Source organism: Heptranchias perlo, chromosome 13, assembly GCF_035084215.1.
Source record: "Heptranchias perlo isolate sHepPer1 chromosome 13, sHepPer1.hap1, whole genome shotgun sequence".
NCBI lineage: Eukaryota > Metazoa > Chordata > Chondrichthyes > Hexanchiformes > Hexanchidae > Heptranchias > Heptranchias perlo.
The window spans coordinates 29,633,006-29,649,599 of NC_090337.1; the positions used below are offsets into that span (position 1 = coordinate 29,633,006).

The 16,594-nt window shown below is 39.0% G+C and overlaps 1 protein-coding gene across 1 annotated transcript in view; it reads left to right on the plus strand.

The window, feature by feature from the left end:
- The first annotated feature begins 6,700 nt into the window (after positions 1-6,700).
- Positions 6,701-16,594, plus strand: part of LOC137331046 (endothelin-converting enzyme-like 1) — a 74,638-nt gene continuing 64,744 nt past the window's right edge. The window contains exon 1 of the mRNA XM_067994637.1: positions 6,701-7,468. Within this exon, the coding sequence (XP_067850738.1) occupies positions 6,701-7,468 (768 nt within the window). The remainder of the gene's footprint in view (positions 7,469-16,594) is intronic.

Consider the following 16,594-nt stretch of genomic DNA (forward strand, 5'->3'; position numbering starts at 1 on the left):
GCAGCGTGCCAAAGCATTTAGATTAGTGGTTGGAACTAACATGTCTTTTGGGAATCTTCAGAAATATGTAGGAATTTGTAGACAATAGACCTGTCACTGGCCATTGCCTTTACAAACTGAGGACATAAGGAAGAGAAAGCATGAAACAGAGCATGAAAGATCAGTAATGCATTATCACAAAGTTCAGTAGTATAAGCCTCTTACTTTTCAAACATTAAGAGTGCGTATGTATTTGTGTTGTCCATATCAACTCAGTCAAAATGCGAGTCAACAAAGCCTTAATCTTTCATTCAATTGTTACAAGTCTTGTGAGGGAATGTCACTGGCCACTGGAGACAGTGCATGGGTTCATAACGATTGGCAATACACTACAAAGATTTATTATTGATGTCAGTTTCATTGTATGGATCATGCCTTTAGATTGGTACATAGCAATACAACAAGGCTATCGTAACAAGCCAGCATTGTTAGAACAAATGGACACTGCATAGTGATGCTGTAAAGATGTAGCAGAGTGTAACCTACTAATGTAGAAGCAGTAAACACCATCCGAATCGTTTACCTGAAAATAAATCTGTTAAGTGGCAGCTTCTCTAATGTCCTGCTGGTTCTCAGAGGAAATCACTCGTTTTAATTAGCTTGATTCAATCATCTGTGAAAAAAAGCAGTTGTCAGAGTAATGGCGGTTAGTTATTCGTTTCTAAGTGCCTGTCTGACTCGAATATTGACCTTTAGTCGTGCTTTTATGTTTTGTGACTATCCAAATTAAAATTGCAGATTTCTACCTTGTCCAATAACAAATAGAAGGCAGATATCTAAAGGAGGCTTTGCATTTCAAATTAAAAACACCTTGTATAGATTTTTAAGTTTTTTTATTGATTAAAAATTTATGTTGGATCCAAACTCATGAATGAATACTTTTAAGAATATTTTATTCTGATCTTACATTAAAGATATATAACAATCACTGATGCTACTGAATCTTGGTTTCTTTTGCTGAAGAATGTGGAATAAATTATGTTACATTTTTGTCTTTTAAGTCCTGAATCTGGCAGTATTAAATTGTCAATTCCATAAAACTTTCACAATTTAATTAATAAATTGTTCTGAGTGACAGGATATCCCTTAAAATGCTTACATTTACATAAACCTATCAGGATTTGTACATTTTCCAAAATCAAATTTGTCAATTTATGAGTGATGGGATCAGTTTTATCACTCACCCAAAACGTTAACAGTTTTATTTATTATTTATTCAGTTTAGTCAGAAAATTTGACTTCCATTCCCTTTTATTAGAAGGTGCATTTTGTGATCATTTTTAAATATGCTGCTGGATCTCTGCTTATTAGTAAGTCTGTGCTACCCATACACCTATTCCTATTCCACACAAGCAATAAATTGCAAAAATGGATTACATACCTTTTTTTATGAATGCTGTTAAAGTACTCATGGTGTAGCTGTGATTGATGGCATTTGATGACATCTGTATGTCCTCTTTGAGGACAAACTCATTCATGATGGATATGCATAATGGAACAAGACAGATACATATGTCATTTGTATTTAACAATGCATTATCTCTCACGCAGAAAATACATGATGAGTTGGAAGTAATTTTGCCAATTACAATCCATTCTCTAACTGAGGCAATTTTCTCCCTAATGATCAGCTATTAAAATTCCTAATATTGAAAAAGTGTCCCATGGAACACAGTCAAAATATTGCTTACTTTAACATGGTAAAAGATTGCATACCAGCAAGTAACTAAATCGTTCAGATGTCAGTTCTACCATGTGGCACCTCGCCAACATCAGTGATTGTCTGACATGTCCACAATGCTTACTTTCCGATACTAGAAAATCTGTGAATTTCCAGAGAATATTACATTACACATCATTGTAAAAATTATGTCATCTTTTGATTCCTTTAAGATAGTATTGTAATAAACAAAAATGACACCTGAGCAAGCTACATTTTCCTTACCACCATAATGTTGGCTAGCCAATTATAGTCATTGCTGGTCAATCTTATGGATAAGTGTAAATGGCGGTGTCACCTTTGATGGTGGGGGAGGGATGCATCATCATTTAGGACTTTTCCCGATGAGCGATGGGTTAAAAGTTTACAATTGTCTCTTTGGTAAGCAGCCCACAAGTTTACATACCCAGGCCATGTGTCAATTCTACAGTCAGAAGAAACTTTCTTTCGTATTAATTTATATTGAGAGGTTGCTGCCTTTGTTTTATTATTTTAAGGGGCTGCTCCCTAATTTTTGGTTAAATTTCAGTCCTTCGCTCCTGATCTTCGGCCGCCTGATATGTGGAGTAACGGGCATCCCAAATCTGCTACTGGGCCTGGCCAAAACTTCCCTCCATAGGTCCAGGATATCTAGGACACACGGGGAGCCCTACTCTGACTGCCTTCATCTGCTCTGCGCACCCTGGTGGCCCTGGAGATAGACCACAGTGTCTGTCAGTACGCTTGAGGTCTTCCACGACCAGTGGCCGCCACAAGACGTAAACTGCATCATTGAACATGAGAATGAGGTTGTGACTTGGCTTTATTTTGTGCATCTTTCAGTTTAATTGGACCATCCGTAAGTGCTTTATTAGTGGTGTGGTTTCAGTCGTGGTTACAATGGGTTATCCAGTGCCACCCTTTTTGGTCCAATTAAAATAGTCCCACAAGCTTACATATTCCAACTCCCCCCTCTCTGGGTTAGTCTCAACCAACATGATTTTTCCAGACGTCTAGCCAGGCAATGCTTGCTGAGAGCAGACCGATTGCTGGCAGTTAGGCAACATATTGAGATTGAATGTTTTTTCTTGCTTTTTCTTATGTCTGCAAATGAAGGGTAGTGATGGAGGGCATTTGTCAAGACAGCTCCACCACTTATCCTTAAACACTCTGAAAATTAAAATACCCTACTAGGTCTATTGGAATAGATTTTATACAACTGAACACATAGTGACATATCACACCTTAAGGATTATTGTAACTGGCAAAGCATTGACTAGGTTAATCATTCTAATCATTTAACACGGCTTGGTTATGTTGTAAGCAGTTGATCTGAAAAAGGTTTTCCTATATTATATTTATTTTTCTGTCTTGAAGCAATCTAGCATTTCCCTACTTAAAAGTATAGAGCCACTTAGTAAAATTGTTTATTTTCTCCGGTTGAAGTGTGTGTGTGATGTATTCCAAATATAATGCAATCCATGTAAACGTATTGGCCGACATGAGCCATTAGATTTAATGCTTATTAATATAATGGATAAAACGTATTCCAACTAATATAGCTCTGGCAGTCGACTGCTCTATTACAATACCCACGGGTATTTTGTTTCTTTGCCTGGGGTCAGTTTATGACCTCTCTCTGCTCAGTAAATGCAGTTTGTCTCTCATGGGATCCATTCATAAGAAAACCCCAAACCACAGAGAAGAAAAGAAAACTAAATTAATAGTGGCTTTTACCTTCCCCAGGCAGTTACATGTTTTAATCGGAGTGTCTGCTCCGGTTACTTATGTTCCTATATAAGATTGGCACGTCAGTTTGGTTTCTCCACAACAATTCGGGGATACCTAAAGCGGGACCATCCCGTCCAGGACAACTCAGGTTCTCACTACAGAACACGTTCGCAACTTATAAAGGGTCGAGAGACCTAAATTAACCAGTGCAATATAAATCGGAGTTCAGCTCTCCATTCCAGAAAGCCATGGCGGGTTTCCCTAATTTATATCTCAGCACCATTATTTTTTTTGCTGCAAAAAGTATTTAGTTCTGAATAAAGAAATTGCTTTACATTCTCAACCCGGAAAACTGTCATATATTGGAAGAGATAAATGCGCTATAGTGATACTTTTTTTTTACTTGCTATACTTTTAAAATTTAAGTTGGTCATTTTAACAAATGTTCTCGACTGGAAGAAGCGATAATGTCATCTAGATATGTTGTCAGCCAAACTGCTGTCGAAATATGATTTTATTGGATCAAGTATGATATCACCGTGCTTCCAGGAATAAATCAAAACCCGCCTTTTCATCCGTTAAAACCTGTGTCTATCTAACTGTCTACACGTCTTATCAGTCCAGCTGTCTATGTATCTTGGTATTTTTAAATGTATCCTTATCTCTGTCTAGCTGGCGGTCTATTATCTCCACATATCAGTGTCATGGCTGGATGCTTAAGATTACCTGTAGCTGATTCTGACTGTCGCTTTATTTTGAGGGTTCTGTTGGCGGAAACCAAAACCATTCTGCAGTTTGTTTTGAACCTGGAGTCTCCGATTTAGATCTCAGGTTACTGTGCTGTGAGCAGTTGTACTTGTGAGATTTCCTCAGCAGCTTCACTCAGATGCTAACAATAATGTATTTCATTTGATATATGATTGATTGCATTTAACAGCTTGAAACACATTTGTCACATTTTAAAACAACTTTGTTTTGTTCGTCGTTTCATAGCTGCGTAGCTTTAATATTATTATAATCATTTATGGAAAGATTTAAAAGAAAAGCACTACTTGCTACTAAATGAAAAATGTTCAGCCCCGAGACCTGCAGTCATTTGCAATTCAAATTATGTTTCAGGGCAATTGAGTTTGATTCAATTAGAGTTAGTAAATAATAATTTTGAAAGTAAAAGCTTTTTGCCATTAAAGAGATTTGAACTGAGCACAAAGCCATTTGTCTGTGTAATCCTCTAAGAACATCTTCCAGCACTTTATGCAGGCTGAGACCACCCTTTGAGTGAGCAGAAATCCTCCCCCTTTCACTGTATTTCAAATACAGAATTAAAATCCTAAAAGGATACACTGCGGATAAAAAAAATCAGTGTTAATTATTGGAGCCGAGAAGTGATTTTGCCACCTGCTGTTGGATCTCTGAAAGCATTTAGTTATGTAATACTCTACATTAAATGGAAAAGTCCTGGGGCAGAGTTATCAAATGAGTGAGTCTCTTTAGCTCTAACTTTGGGCTGAAGAGGTAAATTTCCTCATTGGGTAAAAACACTGCAGCACCTGGACTGCAGGCTCATAAAGTTAATAAACGGACGTGAACATTATTATTATTTCACTGATTATCAAATCGTAATGTGGGGCATTATTGCAAAAACGTATTGCAGCTATGTTTATTTATTTACGGTGTATCATTTCCATGCCACCGATCTTCGTTTTGAGATCGAATCAAGAAACCTTCGCACTGATATGCTCGGTTTTGTTTTAACCTATTACTGAACAAAACGCCATAACCTTACATATCTTTATATCTCGGTGACTCCAAGCATTTATCATTAACCCTTTTGTTATACACAATGACAGGAGGTGCAGTTTGTACATTGGGCAAACTGCAGAAGTTGGTGGCTAGCAAAAAGTAACGTCATTGTGATTTACAGCCTGGTCTAAGGAAAGATCTCAGGCACAAGAAGTCTGTGGGAATCCTTTGGCCAAACGTCCATGTCACCAGAATCAGGATAAAGTTGCAAAGTACGATTCTATACATTGTAAGTTAGTCATTTTGTAATTGGAGTCTTTCGCTATCATCTAAGCTTAGGCCAAAGCGAATCATCTGCAACATTTTCCTAGATGTAACCAGTTTTTAATGACAGTTAATGATAACCCGTTCGCTTGGATCACTGATGATGGTCTCTCTTAAATCAAGAAATAGTCAATTAACCAGAAAACAATTAACGCTACTATAATCATGGGCTTTATGAATAATGCATGCCATTTTCATAATTACAGCTACAGATTGGTTTTCGACTAAATGTCTCGAAAACAATGGGTAGCTTGAAGCAGTAAAGTTTTCTTTTATGTGTTTACTACATTGTAAATATTTATAATTTACTATGCACCAGCAACATGCTCGGTATATAAATACCGTCGTGTTGATTGTTGATATTACTGATTATTGGTATTACTGAAAATAACTGCGTACTGTTTTCTGATACCGAGCAGTCAAGGCGGACACATAATTAATTATAACAACCAATTGTGTAATTCGACGTCGAACTGTCCCCCAAGCATAACTCGGTGACGCACAATATCCAACTTGGGTCAATCTGAAGACTATCTCATTGCCGAGGTCTGACGTGGATGAAAAAAATCGGTAAGTTTTTTTTTAATATACAGCTTATACTTTAATCAAAAAGTTAATCAAGTTTTTTTAAATGTTCTTACTAGATTTCCCTTTGCTAAGTTTTGCTATCATATTTAAGGAGGTGCTAGGGCAAGTTTATAGTAAAATAAACCAATAAAAGGATAAAACCCCACACTACAAAGAAACAGAATATTGGAAATCTAATACGTGAAGTGCCTGGTACTTCAGACCTGTGCAATTCTATCTCACTATCTCATATTGTACACGTACGCTCCTGCATCTGCAACAGTGTTGCCTTTTTCAGATATAATTAATGGTGTACAGTCCGGGGAAGTGTGTTGGCAGTTACAATCAACGGGAAAGTGAAGGCCTGTCAATCATTGCGATCAGTACTAATAGAGCTGCAGGGAGCTCCAGCAGGTGCTGCCAGCTCAGCTCACACACTCCCTGGATTTGAGCGGGTGTTCCTTATGCTTGCCAGATCCACAGTGCGGGGAGAGCAACGGATTTTTAAAAAGTGATGTAGGGTTAGAACAATTCCGTTCTTTTTTTATTTCCTGACTAGGTCGACCAGTACGATATTGATGTAGTTTCTGAAGAACTATGGAGAAGACCTATTCATTGACAGCTCATTACGACGAGTTTCAAGAAGTTAAGTACGTGAATAAATTTAGCTCTGGGACTCTGCACAATGGTTTAAATCTTCACCTGAGTTCTCGCAAGCATGACAAGAATGGCAAAAGTAGAAAGCGAGAATCGCGATGGAGCAAGAGGGAGATCTGTCTGCTTTCTGGTTTAGTGTTTGCAACAGGGCTCTGCATCATTCTGGCTAGCATGCTCGTCCTTAAGTATTTCGCATCAGAGCAAGAAAGCCACTGCCGGGAGGATTGCAGCCGCAAGAAAACCTTTACGAAGGCGGCCAGGTTGATTGCAAACAACATTGACCCCACTATAGATCCGTGCAAAGATTTTTACACCTTTTCGTGCGGGGGTTGGCTGAGAAGACATGGAATTCCCGAGGACAAACTCAGTTATGGGACAGTCACTGCCATCGCCGACCAAAACGAAGCAAAATTGCAACGGCTCCTGATGCAACCGGTGAAAAGATATTACAGGAGATCTGCCGAGAGGAAAGTCAAGCAGTTTTACAAATCGTGCATCAATCTGAAAGAGATAGATCGGCTGGGGGCTAAACCCATGTTGGACATTATCGAAGATTGTGGGGGTTGGGACATCATTGGGACCTGGAAGAAGGCAGGGTGGAGTTTTGGTGAACTTTTGTATAAAACGCAAGGAGTGTACAGCACAGCCGTGTTCTTCTCCTTGAATGTGAACGTGGACGATAAAAATTCTTCACGGAATGTGATCAGAGTAAGTCTTGTGAAATATGTAAAAGCAGAAGAGAAAATATACGTATCCGACATTAGCTCGCTTAATTGTTCCGTATTCCGCCCTTTCTACGATTAATAAATATAAATATGTAAAATGTAATTAACTGCATACATTCACATTCATACTGCGTGAATCGTGGTTTAACAATTGATACCCAATAGCATAGGTTTAGGAAGTACACACATGGGTTGTATAGTGTTTTGATGCTCGAATCATTGACAAAATCTTTATTGGGGGAACGGTCCATCAATGTAGAGTGTGGGGGTTAAATCTAGTTCAACTCATTTACAAGCAAAACAAAAATGCAAAGAAAGGAAAGAGAACAAAATCTGTGCTCAATAACAGTCCAGTTACGATGTGCTCAGTATTATGCGCGTTTGATTACTGTCAAGGAACAAAGGCATACCTAGACACTGCAATCCGCAAACTAAACTCCGTCCTAAATTGCTGTACCCATTCGACCATTTACACAATAAGGCTGAATTAATCTTCATCGCACAATTTAGAATCCAATTTATCCCACTAACTGTGGGAATCTGTGGGAAGTTACTATAATCTGTTATTAGGGACACCAAGTTATAGTCCAGCAATTTTATTTTAAATTCACAAGCTTTCGGAGGCTTCCTCCTTCGTCAGGTGAACGATGTGAACGAGGTGATGTCACATCGTTCACCTGACGAAGGAGGAAGCCTCCGAAAGCTTGTGAATTTAAAATAAAATTGCTGGACTATAACTTGGTGTTGTAAAATTGTTTACAATTGTCAACCCCAGTCCATCACCGGCATCTCCACATCATGACTGTTATTAGGGACAAAGTGGACAAATATGAACTGGTCAAGAACCAGAGGGCATAGATTTAAGGTGATTGGCAAAAGAACCAAAGGTGACATGAGGAAAAACTTATTTTACACAGCGAGTGGTTAGGATCTGGAATACACGTGTGTGTGTGTGTGTGGGGGGGGGGGGGGGTGGAGGCAGATTCAATCATGGCCTTCAAAAGGGAACTGGATAAGTACTTGAAAGGAAAAAAATATGCAGGGCTAGGGAAAGGGCGCTGGAGTGGGAGTGGATTTGTAAAGGTTAAGTCATGTCCAACAAACTAGTTGAATTTTTTGAGAAGGTAACTAAAGTGATAGACAAGGGAGTGTCTATGGATGTTATTTTTATGGATTTCCAGAAGGCACTCAATAAGGTTCCACACAAGTGACTGAGAGTGGAATTGGAGGTAACCTATTAACATGGGTAGGGAATTGGTTAGGAGGTAGGAGACAGAGAGTAGGGATAATGTGTATGTACTCAAATTGGCAGGTTGTGACTAGTGGTGTCCCCCTGGGATCTGTACCGGAGCCTGAGCTATTCACTATATTTATAAATGACTTAGATGAAGGAGTAGAATGCTATATATCCAAGTTTGCTGATGACACACTAAGTTAGGTGGCACAGTAAATATGTAGTTGGGATCAGAAAGTTGCAAAGGGGCGTTGATAGATTAAGTGAGTGGGCAAAACTGCGGTGGATGGAGTTTAATATGTGGAAGTGTGAGGTCATCTACTTTGGGTCGAAGAAAGATAGATCAGGGGATCTTCTAAATGGTGAGAAGTTGGGAGGAGCAGAGAGATTTGGGGGTCCAAGTACAGACATCACTCAAAGCTAGTGGAAGATACAAAAAATAATTTAAAAGACGAATGGAATGTTGGCCTTTATCTCAAGGGGGCTGGAATACAAAGGGGTAGAAGTTATGTTACGGTTATATAAAGCTCCGGTTAGACTGTATCTGGAGTAGTGTTCAATTCTAGGCATCACACCACAGGAAGGATATATTGGCCTTGGAGGGGGTACAGTGAACATTCACCGAATGATACCGGGGCTAAAAGGGTTAAACTATGAGGACAGGTTGCATAGACTAGACTTGTATTCCCTTGAGTATAGAAGATTAAGGGTGATCTAATTGAGGTGTTGAAGATGATTAAAGAATTTGATAGGGTAGAGAGAGAGAAACCATTTCCGCTGGTGGGGGAGTCCAGAATAAGGGGGAATAACCTTAAAATTAGAGTTTGACAGTTCAGGGGTGATGTCAGGAAGCACTTCTTCACATGAAGGGTGGTGGAAATCTGGATCTCTCTCCCCCAAAAACCTGTTGAGGCTGGGTCAATTGAAAATTTCAAAACTGAGATTGATAGGTTTTTGTTAGGCAAGGGTTACGGAACCAAGGAGGTTAATTGGAGTTAGGATACAGATCAGCCATGATCTAATTGAATGGCGGAACAGGCTCGAGCGGTTGAATGGCCTGCTCCTGTTCCTATTTCTAATGACAACATCAATCCTCTTTTATCTCAAAATTACTAATATTACTATAATTTTGTTCAGGAGTGGGGGGGTTCAGACACCTTTTAATCATAGAAAAAGTAAAATCCTGGCACAGAGGAGTTTACAGAACAGCTTTTGATTATAGCCCTTTATCAGGCATGGGACTCATAACGTAGGGGGAGACCTGCCTTCAGTGGATCATTAAGTCTGAGAAGTGACAGCTCCCTTCCCCGGTCAGAACAGTCTGTGTAATACAGCACAACAATTTCACATGGGTAGAATATAATTTTAATTGGCATGAAGTAACAGTGCAGCAAAATATCATTTACAAATGGAATAAAATATAGATCTTTGTCCAACAAGTGATCGTAAAAATAAAATCAGCTATAAGTTATGATTTATGTACTGTCTCTTTACTATTACTTTTAGCTGGGGTGAACCACACATTAGATATTGGGTGATACTTTCAGGCCTTCAGAACATCAAACATCAGCTGGCATATTTTGCTGCAAATTAAATTGTCCAGCTTTTGTTGAATAGTCATTGTATCATGTATATAAAATAATTGTTTTAATGTATTAACAAGCTATGTAAAGAATTTGTACATATTGGTCTCCATCAATTGTAGGAGAAATAAGCACCTTCTTCAATTGTGTGCATATGCTGGACTGTTGACCTGGCCCACATTTCAATTGATTTCCACCTGTGGCAAATTTTTGTTTCCTAATAGGTAGCAATCGACTCTTCGAGTCACACATCCTGTGGAGGAAATGGTCTTTCAGTGGATAGCAGCAACTAGTCTGTCCTGCCCCAAGTCCTGTTCAATAATCTTTCCTGAACTGTCTTGGGTGTTGTAGAGAAACAGTTCTCTTTATGACTCATGCAGCTCTGGTCTCTCTCTGATCTAGGACCCACTTTCCTTGTTCCAGATCCCATGCAGCATTGGTCTCTCTCTGCCCTGGGTACCTGGTAGAAGCTCAGTTTTCTTTCAGGCCAGGTTCCCATCCCAACAATGCACCCCTTCATCCGGCTGACTTCAGTCTCTTTCCCCCAACCCAGCATAATTTGTCATATCTCCCTTTGGTTGTATGTCACCCAGTCTGACAAAAAAATCACTCTGCAAGCCACCAGACTAATATTTGCTGCAGCTCATGCTCCAAATATCTCACAATATTTTTCCATTCTCATCATAATCTTTCCCCCAGCAGTTTTTTTACTTCAGTCTCATAAAACGCTTCAGGCTTCAAGTTGCCCATATGCAGAAGGTAAAACCTTAAAAATAGTTTAAGACTGTGAATGTTCAACACTGATTAACTGAAATTGCTCGGCCACCATATCTTAAACACATCACGCTATCATTTTACTGCATAGATAAAATGCATTCCAGCCTGAAAAATGAGTAAGTAGGAATATACAATAAGAAAATAAAAGTGTTATATAAACTGAATAGGATATTGGAAACCATTTGATATTAACTTTGTTGAATTCACCAGTTGTGAGTTATTGGGGGTGATTTTAAACTGCAAGAACGGGTGGGAATTGAAAATAGTTGTTTTTTGGGTCGCGACAGCAACCCGGCTTTATTTCCGGGTTTAACATCGGTGAGTAAAAGTACAGGCTTCCCACTGTGAATGCAAAGTCCGAAAATTTTGCAGTTGCGACCCAAAAAAAAACTATTTTCAACTCCCACCCACTCCCAACCCACCCGTTCTTGGGGTTTAAAATCACCCCCATTAGGTCAGTGTCATTTGTATACTAGAATCTCAGTAAAACAGTGTGCTATGTAAGGAAAAGCGGAGAACTGATGCTAAATGGTCATTTGCAAATTAGGAGAGACCCTTAAGGACAAACCAATTCTGGATTAAAATAAACTGTTTAAACAAATTTAAATAAAAGAAAAAAAGAAAGACTTGCACCTTTCACGACCTCAGGATGTCCCAAAGTGCTTTACAACCAATGAAAAATTTTGAAGTGTAGTCACTGTTATAATGTAGGAAATGCAGCAGCCAATTTGTGCACAGCAGGGTACCACAAACAGCAATGGTATAATGACCAGATAATCTGCCTTAGTGATATTGGCCAGGGCACTGGGGAGAACTCCCCAGCTCTTCTTTGAAATAGTGCCATGGGATCTTTTACGTCCACCTGAGAGAGCAGATGGGACCTCTGACAATATAAGATATATATTAATTAAATTAGAAGCCAATGTTTCTGAAGTGGTGAAAGTCATATTGACGTAACTAAAGAAGTTCTATGGTTAAGGTTTACAGTACAATCTATAATTTTCAAATTTTAACAAAAATTTGATTTGATAAACAGCTAAAATAAGCACTGTCAGTACAATCTGTATGACTTCTTGCCGTTTCTAAAACAAAAAATAAATTTCAGTTTTGTTGTTTATGACAGACAAGGCTTTTTTAAAAAGTGAGGTATAGTTGCTTTGGATGTTAATGATAATGAAAAAAGTAGATGTGACTAAACTGGTAAGCAAAAAAGAGTAACAGACTTTTTTTTATTTCCAATCTAAAATAGGAGTAGAGACAAACTCTGAGGCTAGTTTAGTGTTTGTTAATGACTGTAAAGCTTTATTAAAGACCTGTGTTGAAAAACACTTGTAATTTTGCTTTGGGAGGAATGGAAAGGAAAATGAGTCTTGAACTTCCATTCAGAATAAGGGTAAATCATAAGAAGGAAGGGCAAGATTTGCACAGCTGGTGGTTAAAGTGGACTTCGTTAATAAGTGCTCACACTATGACTCTGTGTAACCATTGATTCTGCCCCTGTAAAGTTTTGTACTAACTTGATATATTTGTGTCAGCCTTGGCTCAGTGGTAGCATCCTTGCCTCTTTGACAGAAGATTGTGGTTTTAAACCCCACTCCAGGACTTGAGCACTTAATCAGTGCTGTACTGAGGGAGATGCCGTCTTTTGGATGAGAAGTTTAACTGAGGTCCCATCTGCCTACTTGGGTGGATGTAAAAGGTCCCATGGCATCATTTGACAAAGAGCAGGGGAATCTATTGGTGTGCTCACCAACAATTATCCTTCAACCAACACCACCAGAAACAAATTAACTGGTGATTCCTCTCATTGCTGTTTGTGGTACAGTGCTGTGTAAATTGGCTGCTGTGTTTGCCGTGAACAACTGTGAACACATTTCAAAAGTAATTCATTGACTGAAAAGTGCTTTAGAACTTCCTGTGGTCATGAAAGGTGCTATATAAATGTAGTTCTCTGTCTCTGTTTGCCTGTCTCTAACTAATATATATATATATATATATATGTATAGGCCTTACCTTTGGTTCAGTAAAGTTCATCACAATATGATATTTAACAGTTAGGGAAAAGCATTTGGTAAAGTTCATCGTTACAGTTATTTAATAGAAAAAAGAATCTATTCAGTAAACTTAATTATGTTTTTGTTTTAAGTAAGGGAGTGTCACATTTCAGGATTTTTTGACCATTTTTCCACAGAAAGGATTTGGAAAAAATGTTACCCTTGTATATTGTGCTTTAAAACATAGTGCATACAGACAAGTTTTAAAAAAGGGGTCTTAACGATGATAAGTAGTTAAGATGCTAATAAGCTAGCATTGACATTGTTTTCTCATAGACTATAAACAATAGGCAATAGTCAGCTTGTCTCAGTAATCAATAAACACCTCACACCCATTGTGATGGGGAGTCACTATTCCCGGATACTCGGACAGGGCTTTCTTTTCTGGCTGTGAACAGTGAGAGATGAAAAACACAGACATAGGCAGTCAAACAGAATTTTTTGAAACAAAAGGGTAGTCAGACAGCAAAAGGCTGTGAAAAGGTTGGAGTGCAAAAGAGTATGGTCAAATTTATCTTGTTTAAGTCAAGTAAGACAACTTGCTGACGCGGGGAAGCATGGCATGTTTGGCATGTTTTTTATTTTGTATTATTACTTGAAAATAAGTTGTACAGTCTAAATTAAGTGAATCCTATCATAACTGCCATTCTCTATGTTCATCTTCCTTTGGAATAAAGCAGCTTATCGATTCGCATCTGGCCTCATCTCACCAATTGTTTGTTCGGTTCCCCTTCAGAGAAATTGAAGAATTACACATGCAAAAGAGACAAAAATATGGTTACACCCCCAGGTTACACTACTGTATAATATAGGTCAATGTGAATCAACTCCCATAATATCAAGACATTCACAACATTTAATGGAGCAAATGGTGCCACTGAACCCGAAGAAGGTATTTATGGCAGACTCTAATTTGTAACAAGTAGCCTGAGTATATTTTCTTCGCTGCCTTGAATCCTCCTGATCATCCAATGTGAATGTCTCCAAAGGAAGTTCAACCCATTGTAAGCTGAATGGAACACACCACTGCATTGAATGGTTGTACTTTGTTTATTGAAGTTATGGATTTGTTGGAACTGGAGGTTTATCAAGATTGTGGGTTTATCAGGCTATAGACTTGTCAAGCCAGTGAGTATGATCTTTAAGGGTTTGGGCAGCTGAGAGATGGAGAATGGCTCGGAACCTAGTACAGTGATGTTTAGGAACACAATGATAAGCTGCACTTTTGCACAGAGATTGATTTCTGTTAGTACCCTGTGATATACACCACCAGATTGTGTGTGAGGCAGGATTTGTACAGTTGGCAGTGGTGACAGATCTTATTTAATAGGAGCCAGGTGAGCTCTTATCCATTCTCCTGCATGCACGTAAAAGGGTAATGCCCTTGAACAAAGCAATGGAGATTGTTCAGGGGAAAAGGTGGCAAGAAATAAAGTTAGATTTTTTTGATTGATTCAAAATATTTAAAAGGTGGAATAAGAAAGCAAGCTATGAAGAGCAGAGAAGGAGAGTGGTATAGAGAAAAACTTGTGCTCCTACCTGAGTACTCCACACAGACACTGGGATAAAGAGAAAAAAAGATGTTAATAAAGTTTTGAGTACAGTTACGTCAAACTGATTATAAGTGAGATTAATATTCTCTGCAGCCCCTCCCCACCCATACAAAATTATAAGCTTATTGAAAAGGTGCCAGAGGTAAATTTATTTTCCATGTGTGGAATGTTCTCCTTCAAACACACCCTGGTTGTTTGTGCTTTATTTCAAACTTACACAAGATACAAAGCCTTTCCACCATCAACAAGGCACAGGTCAGGAGTGTGATGGAATACTCTCCACTTGCTTGGATGAGTGCAGCTCCAACAACACTCAAGAAGCTCGACACCATCCAGGACAAAGCAGCCCGCTTGATTGGTATCCCATCAACCACCCTAAACATTCACTCCCTTCACTACTGGCGCACCGTGGCTGCAGTGTGTACCATCCACATGATGCACTGTAGCAACTCGCCAAGGCTTCTTCAACAGCACCTCCCAAACCTGCGACCTCTACCACCTAGGACAAGGGCAGCCGGCACATGGGAACAACACCACCTGCACATTCCCCTCCAAGTCACACCCATCCCGACTTGGAAATATATCGCCGTTCCTTTATCGTCGCTGGGTCAAAATCCTGGAACTCCCTACCTAACAGCACTGTGGGAGAACCTTCACCACACGGACTGCAGCGGTTCAAGAAGGCGGCTCACAACAACCTTCTCAAGGGCAATTAGGAATGGGCAATAAATGCTGGCCTTGCCAGCGACGCCCACATCCCATGAACGAATAAAAAAAAAAGATGGGAAAGGCCATTTGGCCCAACTTAATTCATCTATCCAGAAAAACTTACATTTTCTCTGTTGTACCATTCAACTGCCTGTTAAATAATTCCAAGGTTTTTGCCTCCACTGCTCTAGTGAGAAGTTCATTCCAAATGTTGCTTATTCTTTGTGTGATGAAGAACTTCTTTACATCAATCCTAAAATGTATCTTTTGTTCTTGAACTGGTGCTCCCTTGTCTTACTCTCCTGGTTTAAGTTGAAGTGGTGTCCTATACTACTTACTATTTTCTATACCTTTATAAGGTTACCTCTTAATTGTCTCACTTGAAGCTGAAAAACCCAAATTCTTCAGTCTTTCTTCATGACTCAGTCATCTGATGTTAGGGATCAGTTTTACGGCTCTTCTCTGTGCCACCTCCAGAGCTTGAATATCTGCCTCTCTTATGTTTCAGTGACCAGAATTGGACTCAGTATTCTAGGTCTGATTTGACCAGAGCATTGTACAGTTTAAGCATGACTTGCTTCAACTTGTATTCTGTGGTTCTAACGATGTAGTCCAGCATTCTGTTTGCTTAAATAAAAACATAAATTGCTGGAAAAACACTGCAGGTCAATCAGCATCTGTAAAGAGAAAAGACAGGTTATGATGTTATGGGTGTGTACTGCTCTGTCATAATCTGTCTTTTCTCTTTACGGATGCTCACTGACCTGCAATGTATTTCCTGCATTTTCTATTTTATGTCAGATTTTCAGTATTTGCAGTTTTTCTTTTATTCTATTTGCAATGTTGACTACTGATTGTCAAGTCTGCTAATATCCTAGTGCCATCTTGGCTCACTTGGTAGTACTGTTACCTCTGAATCAGAAGATTGTGGGTTCAATCCCCATTCCACAATATCCAGTCTAACAATTCATTGTAATACTGAAGGATTGCTGCATTATCAGGGGTACTGTCCTTTGGCTGAGATGTTAAATCAAGGTCCCCACTGTCTTTTCTGGTGGTTGAAGATCACATGGCACTATTCAAAAAAATAATATGAGCTCTTGTTGTATGCTGGTCATCCTTCATCCGTCAACCAATGCCAACAAAACAGATTGATGGGTCAATCATTTCACTGCTGTTCGTGGGACATTGCTGTGTGTA